We start from the raw sequence: 15389 nt of genomic DNA on the forward strand, positions 1-15389 counted from the left end.
ATGTGCAGCTTCTTCTGTCCTAAGTGTATTTTAATAAATATGGGCAATTACTAAATAAAATATACAAGCAAATAAATACTAAGTAACTGTGATGAATAATGAATGTTGTTGAGAAAGTGCAAAGAGCATTTCATCCCATAGAAGCATTGTATTTGAAATTCAGAATGTTTGTCTGGTCATTTTATCATTTCACATTTAAGTATTAATAGGTATTTTCTCCTGATTCTTGCTTAGAGGTGTTACACACACCTCAAGCTGAGCAATTTTCTCATTTCCACTCATGATGTAATCCCTTCTATTTTCCATTGCCACAATAAAGGTTCTTCAACAGAGTTTATTCTCTTCTTTAACGACTTACTCAACTATTACAATAAGAGATTTCATAATTACCCCTATTACCTCTGTTTGCCCTAATTCCAAACTTCCTAGAAAAAATAAAAAGGATTGTAATTAAGTTGAACTGTTCTGGGAACTTCTGCATTTGTCAGGTTACAACATTAGGAATACAATTTACTCTTTTACCTGAGACAAACAGGGAGCAAGAAAAAATATATAAAGCAATACTTCCAGAGTTTGAAATCCAGGATATACAGGACAATGACTTTTGACACATAGAAAGAAATGAGTGCTACAATGGCTTTAGATTATTCTACGGAGATGGGTCCTAGGAAGCAGTTCATCCCAGGGAATTCAGGCTAGTCCTGCTGTTTACTGTGGAGATGTGAGCCCAAGGTGATTAAAATTGCAGAGCAGAGAATCATAGAGATCAGAATGCACAGACTCAGACCATTCCATAAAATCTGCCCAACAGTGATCACAGGCAAAACTACCAGAGGAGACAATTCTCAGGTCTCCTGTGGGACTGAATATATTTAGTCAGAGTGGAAAACTTCTCAGCTCCCAGAGCATCAGACACAATATTCAGCTTAATGCTGGTGTGTTGTCGAAGAAGTTGGGTGAATCTATCCATTGTGCTCACTTGTTCTAGGTTGTTCAAGGTTCTAGTTGAAGGAGGAAGGTCACTAGGAGCTGGTCCATGTGGGTATGATGTTTCTAGCTTCTCTCTGTGTGTAAGCTCTCATTGCTCTCTGTTTGGGGTGGTCATGAACTGAGTAGCTTCTTTAACAAATACTCAAATCTTGGACATTCTGTCCAAGCACAGTGAGCCAGGAATCATTCTCTGAATCCTCTGAAACTGTGCCAAATTTTATGGTTAGGGGATCACCACAACGTGAGGAACCGTATTGGAAGGTCACAGCATTAGGAAGGTTGAATACCTTCATAGATAGATAATATAGATATATAAATATATAGATGTCGATGTAGAGGTAGACTCAAAGATATAGCTGATAAATATAGATATGTAGCCTCCCACAGCCTTGAAGCAGGCTGATCCAGACTTTGACCTTGCAGCCGCTAAGAAGGAGATTACCTAGGGTAGAGCCTTCTGACCTTGATGGCTCTATTTGCTCTTCTCCAAGACTCTGCTTCCTGCTGAAAGGTCCTTGAGACAGTCCGGAGACACACTCTGTAGATTGGCTCCAGGCACCAAGAATGGGCTGGCAGGGGATGGGCCTACCCTCTTTATAAGCATGAACTCTCAGTAAACTTCAGAGGCTTTGAACAGAAAGGTTTGTCTTAGCCTTGTTCTTTTCTCGCCATCTGATCGCTTTCAGCACCAGCCTGCCTTTCAGGGGAACCCAGTTCACGTGGCCACAGGTGGCTACATGGATATATAGATATTGATGTAGATATAGATATGAGATTAGAGATAGATGAATGTTCTTCTAACATTTCATTCTTGATACGGCTATTAGAAAAACGTTAGTGGATATTGGGTGTTAAGGTCAGTTTTGTTTGGCTTGAAATCTCTTTTTGTCTCATTCTTGAGACATGTAATTCTTGGTTGATAATTTTTAATTTCAGACCTTCTGTGTGTGTTGCACTCTACCATTGGATTATAGACCCAGCATATCCCTCCTTTTAAACTAGGGTTCACTATACAGCACAAGCTGGCCTTGAACTCCTGATCTTCCTATCTCAGCCTCTCATATGCTAAGATTATAGTCTTGTGCCACTAGGTCTCTGCTCGATTGTATTATCCACTCCAATTCTGATTAAAAGCATGTATCTTTTAAAAATTATTTTAATTTTTACTAACTCCCTATGGTCACTAATCATCTTTGTTTACTTGATAGGATTTAGAATTGTTTTTGGAAATATATCCCTGGGTATGTCTATAAATATTTTGAAAAAGGTTTAACTGAAGAGAGGGGATTCAGTCTGAATAAGATTAGAACTGTCTCATAGACCAGAATCTTAAACTGAATAACAAGGAGAGGGTGAGCTGGGTACCACCATTCATTTCTCCTAGTTTTCTGACTGGGCATGCAAGGTAACCAGCTGTCACATGGTCCAGCTGCCATACCTTCCCTACCAAGATGGACTGCACACCAAGATGGATTGCACCTTCAACCTGAGCAAAAATAAACTTTCCTTAAGTCATTTTTGACATGTTTTTGTCCCAGCCATCAGCCACTAATAAATCTCCCTTTTAGGGTTCCATTTTTTAATCCCTGTGCTATTCATTTCACAGTTTTGGAGCTTGCTTTTTTTTTTTCCAGTTCACACTTCTGGTTTGTAAAATGTGTGACTTAACCTCAAGTTTTTAACGTTGTGATATTTCCTATTTCTAAAATTTCTATTTGATGTATTTTTTTACTGTCTGTCACCATGGTTTACAGTCTCATGCTGCTTATTGTGTTCGTTCTCTCTTGTTACCATAACACATTAATAAGAATGTTTAGTGGCTAAACATAATACCCATCATAACTGGCAGTTCTGTGGATTTGATGACCAAAACAAAATCTTGAGAAGTAAATTCAGAATAGGCTCAGAGCTATATCGGCCACCCTCATAGGTGCTCTGAGGGTCACACCCTCTGACTGTTGGCAGAGTTCAGTTCCACATAGCTGTAGGATGGCAATCTGTATTTCCTAGTTGAGATTTCAGTTGCAGGACAACCTCAGCCTCTCTAAGATGCCTGAACTACTTGACTTGAGATCAGCTTGATGCCCAACAATCAAGCCTGGGTCAAGTTCTTCTCCTTCTTACTTATCACCAACTCTGCCTTCCTCCTCTGCCTTTAAGGTCTGTCTGATGCAATTTCCCTGGACAAACTTAAACAATCTGTCCTAACCTCTCTATTTTAAAATCAGCTGCTCATTTAAGCTCACAATTTAGCAGTATCCATCTTCAATGTTCCTTCACATCAGTTAACTATATTAATGTTTCCTTGAACTTCTAAATACTAAAACTGTAAGAGGATATTGTCAGTATCATGCTTACCATTTTTACACCGTTTTCAGAATTCTCTTCTCTCTTTGCAGATTGTTAGTCCTCATGATTTTATGGTCTGTAGTTAACAATTAGAATACTTGATCTCTTTGTCATTTGGATTCCATTTATCTTGCTAATGTTAGGTCATACACATTGCTTCCATCTTGGTGGAATTCGCCAGCTTTTATTAAGTATCACACAAAAATGGGGCTGGAGAGATGGATTAGCAAGTAAGAGCATTTGTAGAAGCATGAGTTTAAACTCCAAGCACCCATGTGAAAAGTTGGGCATGGTCTTGTGTACCTGTAAGTCTGTGCTGGGATGGCAGAGAGAGAGAGGAGGAGCGTCAGGCTTGTTAGACAACTAAAAGTTGTCATATTTTGAAAGCCCTTTTAATTGTTTCTGTTTGCTGTTTCTAGTGGTAAGTCAGTTAATGCAAGTGGCCTCCATGAAGGTGAGACCATGCTTTTGATATTTGCACTCCCAGAACTTAGCTAAAACCTTTTCGCTGAATTAAAGTGGTTTGTTTGAGTGTTGAGATGACTAGTGCTTCTCTGGAGTAACAGCTTTAACTGTTTTCCTTTTTAGGCTGTGCTCCCCTAGTAAAATTGGCTCATTTCTCTTGGTTCTACTGTTTCACTCCTAGAATCCACCTCCTAAAAAAAAAAAAAAAGTGAAAAAAATACATTTAGGTAAAATCTACATACATAAAAAGTACACATCATAGTCATTCATCTGAGAAACCAATACTCATCATAAAGGCTCTTTTATTGGCATAATATTTTTACTTTAAGAAATTCATATACGATGTCTTTTTGTCATAACCAGCCATTATTCACCTTCCTAAATCCCACTACTCATATTCTGCTTCCAAATCTTGAGTTCTTTCCCTGCTCTGGACTCTTTCCTACCTCTTTACTTCCTCTTCTTCTATTCTCAACTTCCTGCTTCCTCTTCCTCCTCCTATTCTGCCTCCTCTTCCTCCTCTTCCTTCTCTTCTTCCTCTTCCTCTTTCTCCTCTTTCTCTTCATCTCCTTCCCCTGCTTCCCCTGCTTCCCCTCCTCCCCCTCCCCCTCCTCCTCCTCCTCCTCCTCTCCCTTCTCCTCCTTCTTCTCCTCCTCCTCCTTCTCCTCCTTCTTCTCCTCCTCCTCCTCTCCCTTCTCCTCCTCCTCCTCCTCCTCCTCCTCCTCCTTCTCCTCCTCCTCCTTCTTCTCCTTCTCCTTCTTCTCCTTCCCCTCCTCCCCCTCCCCCTCTTCTTCTTCTTCTTCTTCTTCTTCTTCTTCTTCTTCTTCTTCTTCTTCTTCTTCTTCTTCTTCTTCTTCTTCTTCTTCTTCTTCTTCTCCTCAGTAAGTCCAAATTAGTGCTGCTCTATTTGAATGGGTATGGGGTCCTGTAGAGCCTGGGCAATCCAGCACAGATAACACTGCTGAAGAAAACGAACTCTCTCCCTGAGAGGCCATTAATACGTTAATACGTCTTCAGCTAGGGTATACAGTCTACCATAAAGATGTTGAAAAGTTGAATGGCATAATCTAGAAAGCATCAGTCCTCCCCAATCTCTGGTTCTGACACTCTGGCTACCCTCTCTTTAGTGGTGTTTCCTGAGGTTGGGGTAAAGGAGTGTGATTTAATGTCTCATATAGGGCCAAGTTCCTTGACCAGTTATCACAAAGGTTCTTACCAAATGTACAGCTATGGCAGAGATACCGAAATATATGCAACAATATTGTACGTATTGAAAACTTGTCAACACAAACAACATGTCATGATACTGTTGTGTCATCCAGCGGCAATAATGTTAACTAGTAACATTTGTTGGAAGTCAATTTCTCCACTTCTAAGGCTGATAAAACAGCATGGAAACCAAGTAGGGGAAAATACACACATTAGAGAGAAATCTGGATCCTAGAAATACAGCAGAGTACAGTACCAGTTGGGACAAATGAAGGACACACATGTACCCATGGAGTCTTCACAGTGTTTGCCTGAAGAGTGAAAGGGTAGTTAGTGTAACTGCTATTATTATCCAGATGGAATATGATAGTAAGTAACATACTGGAATTTAAAGTGACAACGATTTCTACTTAACCTTTAAGTAATGCTCAAGATAAAAAATGTGGTACATTTACACAATGGAGTACTACTCAGCTATTAAAAAGAATGAATTTATGAAATTCCTAGACAAATGGATGGACCTGGAGGGCATCATCCTGAATGAGGTAACACATTCACAAAGGAACTCACACAATATGTACTCACTGATAAGTGGATATTAGCCCAAAACCTAGGATACCCAGGATATAAGATACAATTTGCTAAACACATGAAACTCAAGAAGAATGAAGACTGAAGTGTGGACACTATGCCCCTCCTTAGAATTGGGAACAAAACACCCATGGAAGGAGTTACAGAGACAAAGTTTGGAGCTGAGACGAAAGGATGGACCATGTAGAGACTGCCATATCCAGGGATCCACCCCATAATCAGCATCCAAACGCTGACACCATTGCATACACTAGCAAGATTTTATCGAAAGGACCCAGATGTAGCTGTCTTTTGTGAGACTATGCCGGGGCCTAGCAAACACAGAAGTGGATGCTCACAGTCAGCTATTGGATGGATCACAGGGCTCCCAATGGAGGAGCTAGAAAAAGTACCCAAGGAGCTAAAGGGATCTGCAACCCTATAGGTGGAACAACATTATGAACTAATCAGTACCCCGGAGCTCTTGACTCTAGCTGCATATGTATCAAAAGATGGCCTAGTCGGCCATCACTGGAAAGAGAGGCCCATTGGACACGCAAACTTTATATGCCCCAGTACAGGGGGACACCAGGGCCAAAACAATGGGAATGGGTGGGTAGGGAAGTGGGGGGGAGGGTATGGGGGACTTTTGGGATAGCATTGGAAATGTAATAGAGGAAAATATGTAATAAAAATATTTTAAAAAGATAATAGCAAAAATACTATCCTCTACAGAGTGGGAGGACAAAGATGTGTTTGATCATGTGTTTACGAGTGTCTTCTAGAAATTTCAAAGACAGCATGAAATCCTCAGACTTAAAAAACTTGAAGACTTTGATATAAAAGGGATTAATTCGAAATGAATCAGTCAGGTCTGATACATCAGCCAAACAAAGATGTGGCAAGGAGAAAGAATAGCTCAATTAAACAATTTCAGGCTAAGTATTACTGTCCTTGCACTCAGATGGCAGCTGCTGGAAGTAATATGCTAAAATCATTCAAGCCAAAGTGCTGATATGTTTTTCAGACCCAAATGTTCATGATAATCTGAAAAGTCACTTTAGGTTTTTCATAATAAAAATGTACATATCATGTAATGTAATTTGGCTGTGATAAACTAGAAGAAAAATGTAATCAGTATGCCAGATCATAAATAAGAATATAACATACAATAGAGAAAAGAATAAAGAAATGAATACTTTAAATTAACATAGATGATATTAAAAAATCAGCAGTATTATATTTTAAGATTTAAAAGAACGAGTTTTTCCTTGAAAAGATGATTAATTTCATTGATTACTAACCACAGGTAATAAAGATAGACAATCCATTGTATATTATTTTAGAAGAAATACCAGACATTGCTTTAATGTACAAGAACACATGACTAGGTTGCCTAGGGACCTTGGATAAAATCCAAATAATACTGTTCTAAAAACAAGAAACAAAATGTAGTGATAAAATGACTCCTAATGACACTCTGCTGGACTCATAGATCAGTGCCTTGCTCAGCCATCACCAGAGAAGCCTCCTCCTGCAGTAGATGGGAAGAAATATACAAACCCACAGGCAGAAAATATGCAGAGAGACCTTGGAACATTCAGCCCTAAGTGGGGTGTCTCTATCAATTCCTTCTCCGCGGAGGTCACGGTACTCCATGAGAGAGGCAACAGAAAGAGTATAATGTACCAGAAGGAACGCAGGACACCAAGAAAACAAGGCCCTCTGAATCAAGATCAAAGCTACATGAAATCATACAGACTGAAGCAGCTGCACATGGCTTGCACAGGTCTGCACCAGGTGCTCTGTATATAAACTGTGTCTTCCAGTTTAGTGTATGTACTGATTCCTGAGGGTACAAAAAAGTGGGTCTTTGATTCTTGTGTCTTTGTTATATTTCAAAAGACACCCAAATGAATGAATGAATGAATGAATGAATGAATGAATGAAAACTTAGCCACTAGGGTTAAGATTAACAACTAAACTGCTCTTTATACCTGCTGGGAGAAAGATAATTTGTTTACTCCAGTGAAGTGACACTGGGTATATCTAGGTATATCAACCACTCCAGGGCAGGCCTCATGTTCAGGAGAGGTTGAGTAACATTATAAACACAACAATTTTTTGTGTGTATTTTGTTTGGATGCAGTTTGGTAGTTTTTGTTTGTTTTTTGTTTTGGTTTTTCTTATGGGGGGTTATTATATTTTCTCTTGTTAGTTTTAGGGGGGCTTTTAATTACACTTTTGTTTATTTCTTGAGAAAACTTAAAGCTGTGTGGGCAGGCAGGAGAGAGGATCTAGAAAGATTTGGGGGAAGAGAAAAACTTGATCAAAATATATTTACATTTAGAAATTGTTTTAAATAATAAAAATATAATCTAAAAGTTAGTAAAACAGATATATCATATTTTTAGAATGTTCTTTATGCTTAATTTCAAGAATAAGTGTATAAATCATATCATTTAGAAAAATTTCCAAACTAAGTCTTTAACATAGAGGAATATGCTTATGAGAATTAAAAAGCAAAGGCATATTTTTGTCTGCCTTATCATTTTAGTGTGAAAGTTTTGGTCTTCTTAAAAAAAAATTGGATATTTACTTTATTTACATTTCAAATGTTTTCCCCTTTCCAGGTCTCCCCTTTGGAAGCCCCTATCCCATTCCCCCTCCCCCTGCCTCTATGAGGGTGCTCCCCACGCACCTACACACCCCTCCTGTCTTCCCACCCTGGCATTCCCTTACACTGAGACATCGAATACATTCAGGCCCAAGGGTCTCTCATCCCACTGATGTCCAACAAGGCCATCCTCTGCCACGTATGTGGCCAGAATCCTGGGTCTCTCCATGAGTATTCTTTGGTTGGTGGCTCAGTCCCAAGGCGCTCCAGAGGCTCGGGCCTGTTGACACTGTTGCTCCTTCCATGGGGCTGCAACCCCCCTCAGCTCCTTTAGTCCCGTCTCCAACTCATCCATTAAGGACCCTGAGGTTCCTCAGAAAATTGGACCTGAGGACCCAGCTATATCACTCCTGGGCATATGCCCAGCAGATCCTCCAAAATGTAATAAGAACACATGCTCTACTATGTTCATAGCAGCCTTATTTATAATAGCCAGAAACTGGAAACAACTCAGATGTCCTTCAACAGAGGAATGGATACAGAAAATGTAGTACATTTACACAATAGAGTGCTAATCAGGTATTTAAAAACAATGAAATTTGCAGGCAAATGGATGGAACTTGAAAATATCATCCTGAATGAGGTGACTCAGTCACAAAAGAACACACATAGTATGCATCACTGATAAGTGAGTATTAGCCCAAAAGTTCGGAATACCCAAGATTCATTTCATAGTCTGAAAGTTTTATGTTCTAACATCTTAGTATTGTTTGTAAGATTATTGGTATTTTGCTAGTTTCGTTTTTTGTTAGTCCAACTTTGGGATACCAAAGATCTTTCTCTTTTTCCTGTATTATTGTCTGTCTGTCTGCCCAAAGATTGCCTTTCTTTTTCCTATGATCATAAATAGTTTTTCTCATTTGTCAAATAAGCTATTGTAATTTTTCATTCTATATTTTTCTTTTATCTCAGTTCAGTATTGATACAATGGAATTCTGTGGTTTTGTGCACAGTGATGTTTTTATAATTATGTCTCATTTTCCTTATATAGGTTTCTAAACAAACACTTTTAAAAATAAAAACAAACATTTAATTAGAAAAAAGGGACAGGAGTGGTTTGAAGAAGAAATTTTAAGTGTTTTAGGATTTTACCCTGCCATGGCCCCTTGCTGGACATCTGCTAACCCAAGTGGAGAGTCAGTGTCTACACCAGAAGTGGTTACAGGTTCCCATTCCCGTGGTTCGTGATAGAAATTAGCTTCTGGATATTATCTTCAAAATTTGTAATCTTTATGTCAACTAAGAGTTAGTAAAACCAGAGAGTTTATTTGTTTTTTCCTATGTTAGACTGAAGGAAAGATTTACTCCCAAAGGACTGTGATTCAAGTCTGACAGATGCAAAAGGTTGTACATTACATCAACGTGTTAATAGCTTTAATGCATAGCTTCTCTAACTGTACTGTAAAACTACCACAAATCATAACTTATTTATTCATTGATATTCAAAATGCATTGCACAGGACTCATAGAAGCATAAATATTAGCCTGTTTATTTGAACAAGTAGAAATTAATCATTATAAATTTTTTTACTATCAAATGGATTCATGAATTTTGGAACTTGTAGCTATTGTAATTTAAACTTGTCCTGTCTGTACCTCAGTAATAATGCAGTTAGACTTTTCAATAAATAAATACACACTTCTTTTTACATTACACAGAATAGCCATAGCTTGAGACTTTAGCAAATTCCCTTGACAAACACTATAGAAAATAACTTATCCAAGTGTCTCATTTACTTTCACACTTTATTTTCTGCTTTTAGTTTCATAAGAAAATATTTTCAAATAATAAGTTGATGTTTGCAATGTTACACTGAACTCCAAGTTTAAGATGCGGTGAATGGCCTAACTTCTTTGAAGGTCCTTAAGCATCATTTTTATGGAGAAAGAGCAAGCACATAGATGGTCTGCCAGTGCAGTCTCCACCTTAGTTTCTGGACGAAGGCGGGTAGATGCTCTTTGATTGGGTTTGAAAAGATACGGACTCTGTATTAAGATGCTGACAAGGGGCATGTGTGAGGCATGTTCTGCGATTGCCGTAGCTGTATCGATGATTTGCATGTGCCAGTCCTATACAGCTACATTGTACAGTCAATTCTTAGCAAGTCCTAAAGTCACCATGAACTGGTAGCTCTTGTGTGTTTGTCATGGCATGGTCTGATTAACAAAGTTAGAAGCCCAGGAGGGATACTCGTGGAGGTTAAACATCGGCTCGATCCAGGTGAACATGCCTAGCATCACCACAGCAACACCCAAAATATTCACTCCAAGTCCAGCTTTAACCTAGAACAGGGGAAGAGCATAAATGTCAGTCTCCCAGGGAGAAATCCTACCAAGGGTTCCGAATAGCATCACACAAAGCACAAACCTGATTCCCACGCACCCTCAATGACCTGCATAGGTTGTGAGTATCAAACTAGGAATATTCTCTAATATCAGTGACTGTACTGTCAAATGAAAATTTGTTTTTAACTATCATTTTGACAACATCAGAGGTATTTCTCTTTGAAATATATGTAAGTCAATCTGCCCTTGTATGCTAAGTAAGAAGTTTGATAATCTTAGTTCTCAAAGGATAGGTTTTAGAATGCTATGTGATAACTGTGTTCTATGGGGTCACTTAGCACTATTGGTTTCCTATGCAAGTACTCTTTAAATGAAAGTGTATATTGTCACTTCTATTCCTTTCTTAGTGATTGTATCCTCAAAACTCTTACATAGTAATTCTAGTGACCACTGAACAATCTCAAAATTGCTTTTTAACATATTAGAAATTGTCAGTTTCTGATCTTAATCTGCTTTTGTTATACCAATTTTTAGACCCAGACTTCAACTTTCTCAGTTTTTATTTTTTATCTTTGGCTAGATTTTTTTTCTTTAATAAAATGGAGGATGAGACAGAGACTATGGCCTGCGAAGCCTAAAATAGTAATTGTCTGCTCTCTCAGAATGTTTGAATACTCCTGAATTCTCTGCATTAAAACACAGCCTTCCAAAGTAAAGGGGATACATTTACCATGAGTACTATGGAGATTCCTTTTTCTGTCCATTTAAGCCACTCATTTGTTCCATAAGTATGTTTGTATTTACACACATACACACACACACACACACACACACACACACAGAGAGAGAGAGAGAGAGAGAGAGAGAGAGATACATATTTGTCATATTTATATTAAATATATTCTATTTTCCAACAAGTTGTTATGTGCCTTTTACAAAGAAATATTTCCAAAAGTTTTATTTTCCTAGGGTGCAGGGATGACAATCTGGGTGGGAGGAAGGACCAAGAACTCTCCTTACAATTTCGTTTATGTAACAAATAAGGACTTGACTTTGGTTATATCCTTCTTTGGGTTGGTTTGGAAATTGGTGATGGAGATTGGATAAAAACTAGAATATCCTTAAATTATTTATCAACTACCACTATTTTTGTATTTAGAAATAAGATGTTTGTTCTATCACATAAATTTGCCTTTATTTTTCACAGACACCCTACAAAAGCAGGTGTTAAAATAAAAAAGGAAGACACTCTTGCCCCAGGCACCGGGGAGTGTGTTAATGTTGCAAATATTTTATAAATACTCGTGATAGAAAACCATAGTGCTGTTTTAATTGTTGGATTCTATCAATTCTGCTTCTTTTACTTGCCTCACTTGACTTATGGTTAAGAAGTTGTGTTAAGAAATTCTGTGCTCTTTTCCTTTCGCAGACCAGTGCGTATGCATTCCGCATCTCTATTTGCGAGTGCTAACGCTAAGGGCATTCCACTTCTGGCATGTCCACTTTTTAAAAAATATTTCTATGGCCAGTCATGCACACACTTTCAGAAATAGGCTTCAAACTCTGCTTTGCTCAATGGTTGGTTAGAGCTCAAGGCTAGCAGGCACTCAGTCCACCAGGTGGAGGGGTATATTGGGTTACAGTGTTCTCTTAGCTGCTGACTTACCATGTCAATGACTTTCAGGTGGCCATAGGAAAAAACAATAGCATTGGGTGGATTTGCAACTGGCAGAAGAAATGCAAATGAGGTACAGAGAGTGGAAGGCAGCAAAATCTGAAGAGGGTTCACTTGAATGGCTTCAGCCTGGCATGGAAGGAAGAAAAAAAGAGAGGCTTGAATTCAAACTCGGAGAGCAGGCACCAAACATAAGAATGAACAAACTTATTGTAACCTTCTTTCTCAGAATCAGGTTGAAACCTAACAGCACAAAATTTTTCATTATTTATGATGCTTCAGAACATTTGAAAGAATATGTCTCCTTATTTATATCGTTATTGTTCCATATTTAAACCTTCATACTGCAATTTATTTAGAAAGTAGAGTGTCACGTACTTTAGAAGCTATCAGTTTATTTATTATGTAACTAGTGTTCTATACACATGATATATTATATAATTCAATATCCTTGATCATACTTAAGCATTTTAGAATACTATAAGAGGGCTTGCATAGCTCAAAATAACAAATAATGTCACTAAGGCCACAGACACTAAAAAAAGTTGTTGGAGACGGCCCAGTGCCTGTGCCCCTAGACACTGTCCATGAACTACGAACTCTATCACTTCTGTGACAAATTTAAAATCTTTAGTGATAATTACTGAATGAGAGAGTTGTTATTATCTGGAACTCATCGCATAATTTTCTAACTGCTTCATTTCATTAAATAAAAATAGCAAGTAGAAAGCTGAGACAACATTTTGCCCTTGATTTCTTGCCAATGAGCAATTGATAAACAATCTGTATTTTATTTTCTAATTTGAAGCAGCAACTCAAGTATCAGAGCAAAATAACTCTGTGGAATGGGTAGAAAGCATTTTCAGAGAGACCATCCTCTCTTTAACACAATTCTTAATTTAGAGTGTTTTCTTTTCACCAGAGTAACCCACCTGAGTCAGAAAAACATTTCACTCAAGGCTAAATCTTGTAATTGCTATGGGACATGAAAGAGGGAGTCTTTTCTCCTCTCTTAGCAAATCTGTCTGACTTATTTCCTGGGCAGCAAAGGACTGTTTAAGATATTTAAGCCTCTAGGTTCAGACTATCGTCTCATCCATTCACACATATCCTATAGGAAGCTCTTCTCAGAAACGTAGGAACATTACTCTGGAAAGAGATATCTCAAAGTGCTAGAAAATATTGCATCATCTTCTAGTGCAATAGATCCAGAATGATTCCATCTATCTTCAAACAAAAACAAAACAAAACCCAGACAGAGAGAAGGTAAATTTTTTACTAAATATGCTACCTAAATGTGAAACGGTTTCCTTGAGTACAGATCACTTTATATGGTCAAAGACCACAGACACAAAAGAAACTCCACAGTACTTGATGAGAACTTGCAGTCAAAATAACAACATCGAAACCTACTCTAGAGGGAAATAATGTAAATCTAATACTCACCAAAGGAGATAATATTGGGAACAGAATGGTAATGGTAGCTGGGTTGCTGGCTACCTCTGTCAAAGATGTGACAATCAAGGAAGATATCAGAATTATTAGCCAAACTGGTAATGAACCTAGAGGAGATAATTTACTCCCTATCCAGTTAGATAGTCCTGATACCTACAAAACAAATATACAGTACTTATTATTCAAATCATTCACTTTAATGGAACATTATTTAAGCATGCACACACACACACACACACACACACACACAGACACACACAAAATGTATTTACTTATTTCTGAAATATGATTTCCCATTTTCTTGTGTTTTGGTAAATATGGATAGTTTTTATAGGGACAAATTTTCAGAATTATTTCAGTGTTAGCATTATGCCTTAAGAAGTTTACATTATTTCCCCATTCTCTCTCGCTCTCTCTCAATCTCTCTCTCTCTCTCTCTCTCTCTCTCTCTCTCTCTCTCTCTCTCTCTCTCTCTCTCTCCAGAGCTGAGGACTGAACCCAGGACCTTGCACTTGATAGGCAAGTGCTCTACCATTAAGCTAAATCCCCAACCCCTTTTCTCAACTATTTTGTAATTTTATGTGATTGGCATATCCAAATGTCTTAAGTCATGATGCACTATAGGGCTTTAAGTAGTGGGAAGTCCCTGGGCTCCATCTATTACTCATAAGCTGTATCCCCTTGAGGCAAGAACTTTCCATTTATTAGTTATGTTATATATAGCTAATGTGTATAATATTAGCATATATATATATTAGCACACATATATATGTGTGTGTGTGCTAATATTAGGTAGTAATATAATGATTGTTCAAAATAATGTTGCAATTATGCTTTTTTTTTAATTTTTCAATTTGAAGCATTATCTATTAGTTTTCAAATATATTACATGAGGATTGTGTTTTCTTACACCATTCAGCATACATATAGTTCCTGCCTCTTAATTCCCCATTACACAGCAACACTTTTGGTTAAATCAATATTGAGCCTTTACTGCTGTAATTATATAAGTATTGTTCACTGCTGAACCACCTAGCCATCTAAGATTGTATTGACGTTCTTTGTTTTCCTAAGAAACCATTATTCTGTTTGCTTAGTTTTGTAAGTGCCCTGCCACTAATTCATCCAGCTCTTCAAAATATCTGGAGACCTAGCCAACAAGCAAACAAACGCCTGAAGTAAGTGGGTTTGTTTTGCTGTTGTTCCCTTAAGATGTCTGTCCTGAAATAGACCGCCCCCCCCCCCACCTCCTGCTTCATCTGAACCAGATTTTCTTTGAGCCTCCTCAACTGTTGTCCTGGTCTCCTTCCTTGCCTCAATCACTCTGCCCTGGGGAAAGCCTTCTTTTCTTCCTTCCATTCACTGGGAGAAACACACCCTTTCATGTGTACTGAGATTGGTGGTACATTTGAGGTAGTCTCTACAGACTGTAAATTCTTTCCTTTCTCTTCACACTATTTTTCTAGTTCTGATGTCTAGAATTCTAGTTTTGAAACCATCGAAACTGTTTATCATTAATCCTGTGTCTTCCAGTGGAGCTCTTTAGATTGATCACATACTGATCTTTAATCTATTACATGTAGTCTAAAAGTTACCTGTACTCTGCTTAATAGTTTTTTATTCTGTTTCATGACTAAATAGAAGGGATACTCCATATTTGGTGAGATAATGTTTATGTTAAACTAGGCTATGCATTGAAAGATCTTTGATTAT

General features: G+C 37.9%; 1 protein-coding gene across 1 annotated transcript in view; it reads right to left on the reverse strand.

The window, feature by feature from the left end:
- Nucleotides 1-9723: 9723 nt before the first annotated feature.
- The window catches only part of Slc13a1 (solute carrier family 13 (sodium/sulfate symporters), member 1), a 79837-nt gene continuing 74171 nt past the window's right edge, over nucleotides 9724-15389 (reverse strand). Inside the window, exons 13-15 of the mRNA NM_019481.2 lie at nucleotides 13668-13829; nucleotides 12213-12350; nucleotides 9724-10543 (exon numbers count right to left, since the gene is read on the reverse strand). Of these exons, the coding sequence (NP_062354.2) occupies nucleotides 10406-10543; nucleotides 12213-12350; nucleotides 13668-13829 (438 nt within the window). The 3' untranslated portion in view covers nucleotides 9724-10405. The remainder of the gene's footprint in view (nucleotides 10544-12212; nucleotides 12351-13667; nucleotides 13830-15389) is intronic.

This window comes from Mus musculus, chromosome 6 (assembly GCF_000001635.26).
Source record: "Mus musculus strain C57BL/6J chromosome 6, GRCm38.p6 C57BL/6J".
NCBI lineage: Eukaryota > Metazoa > Chordata > Mammalia > Rodentia > Muridae > Mus > Mus musculus.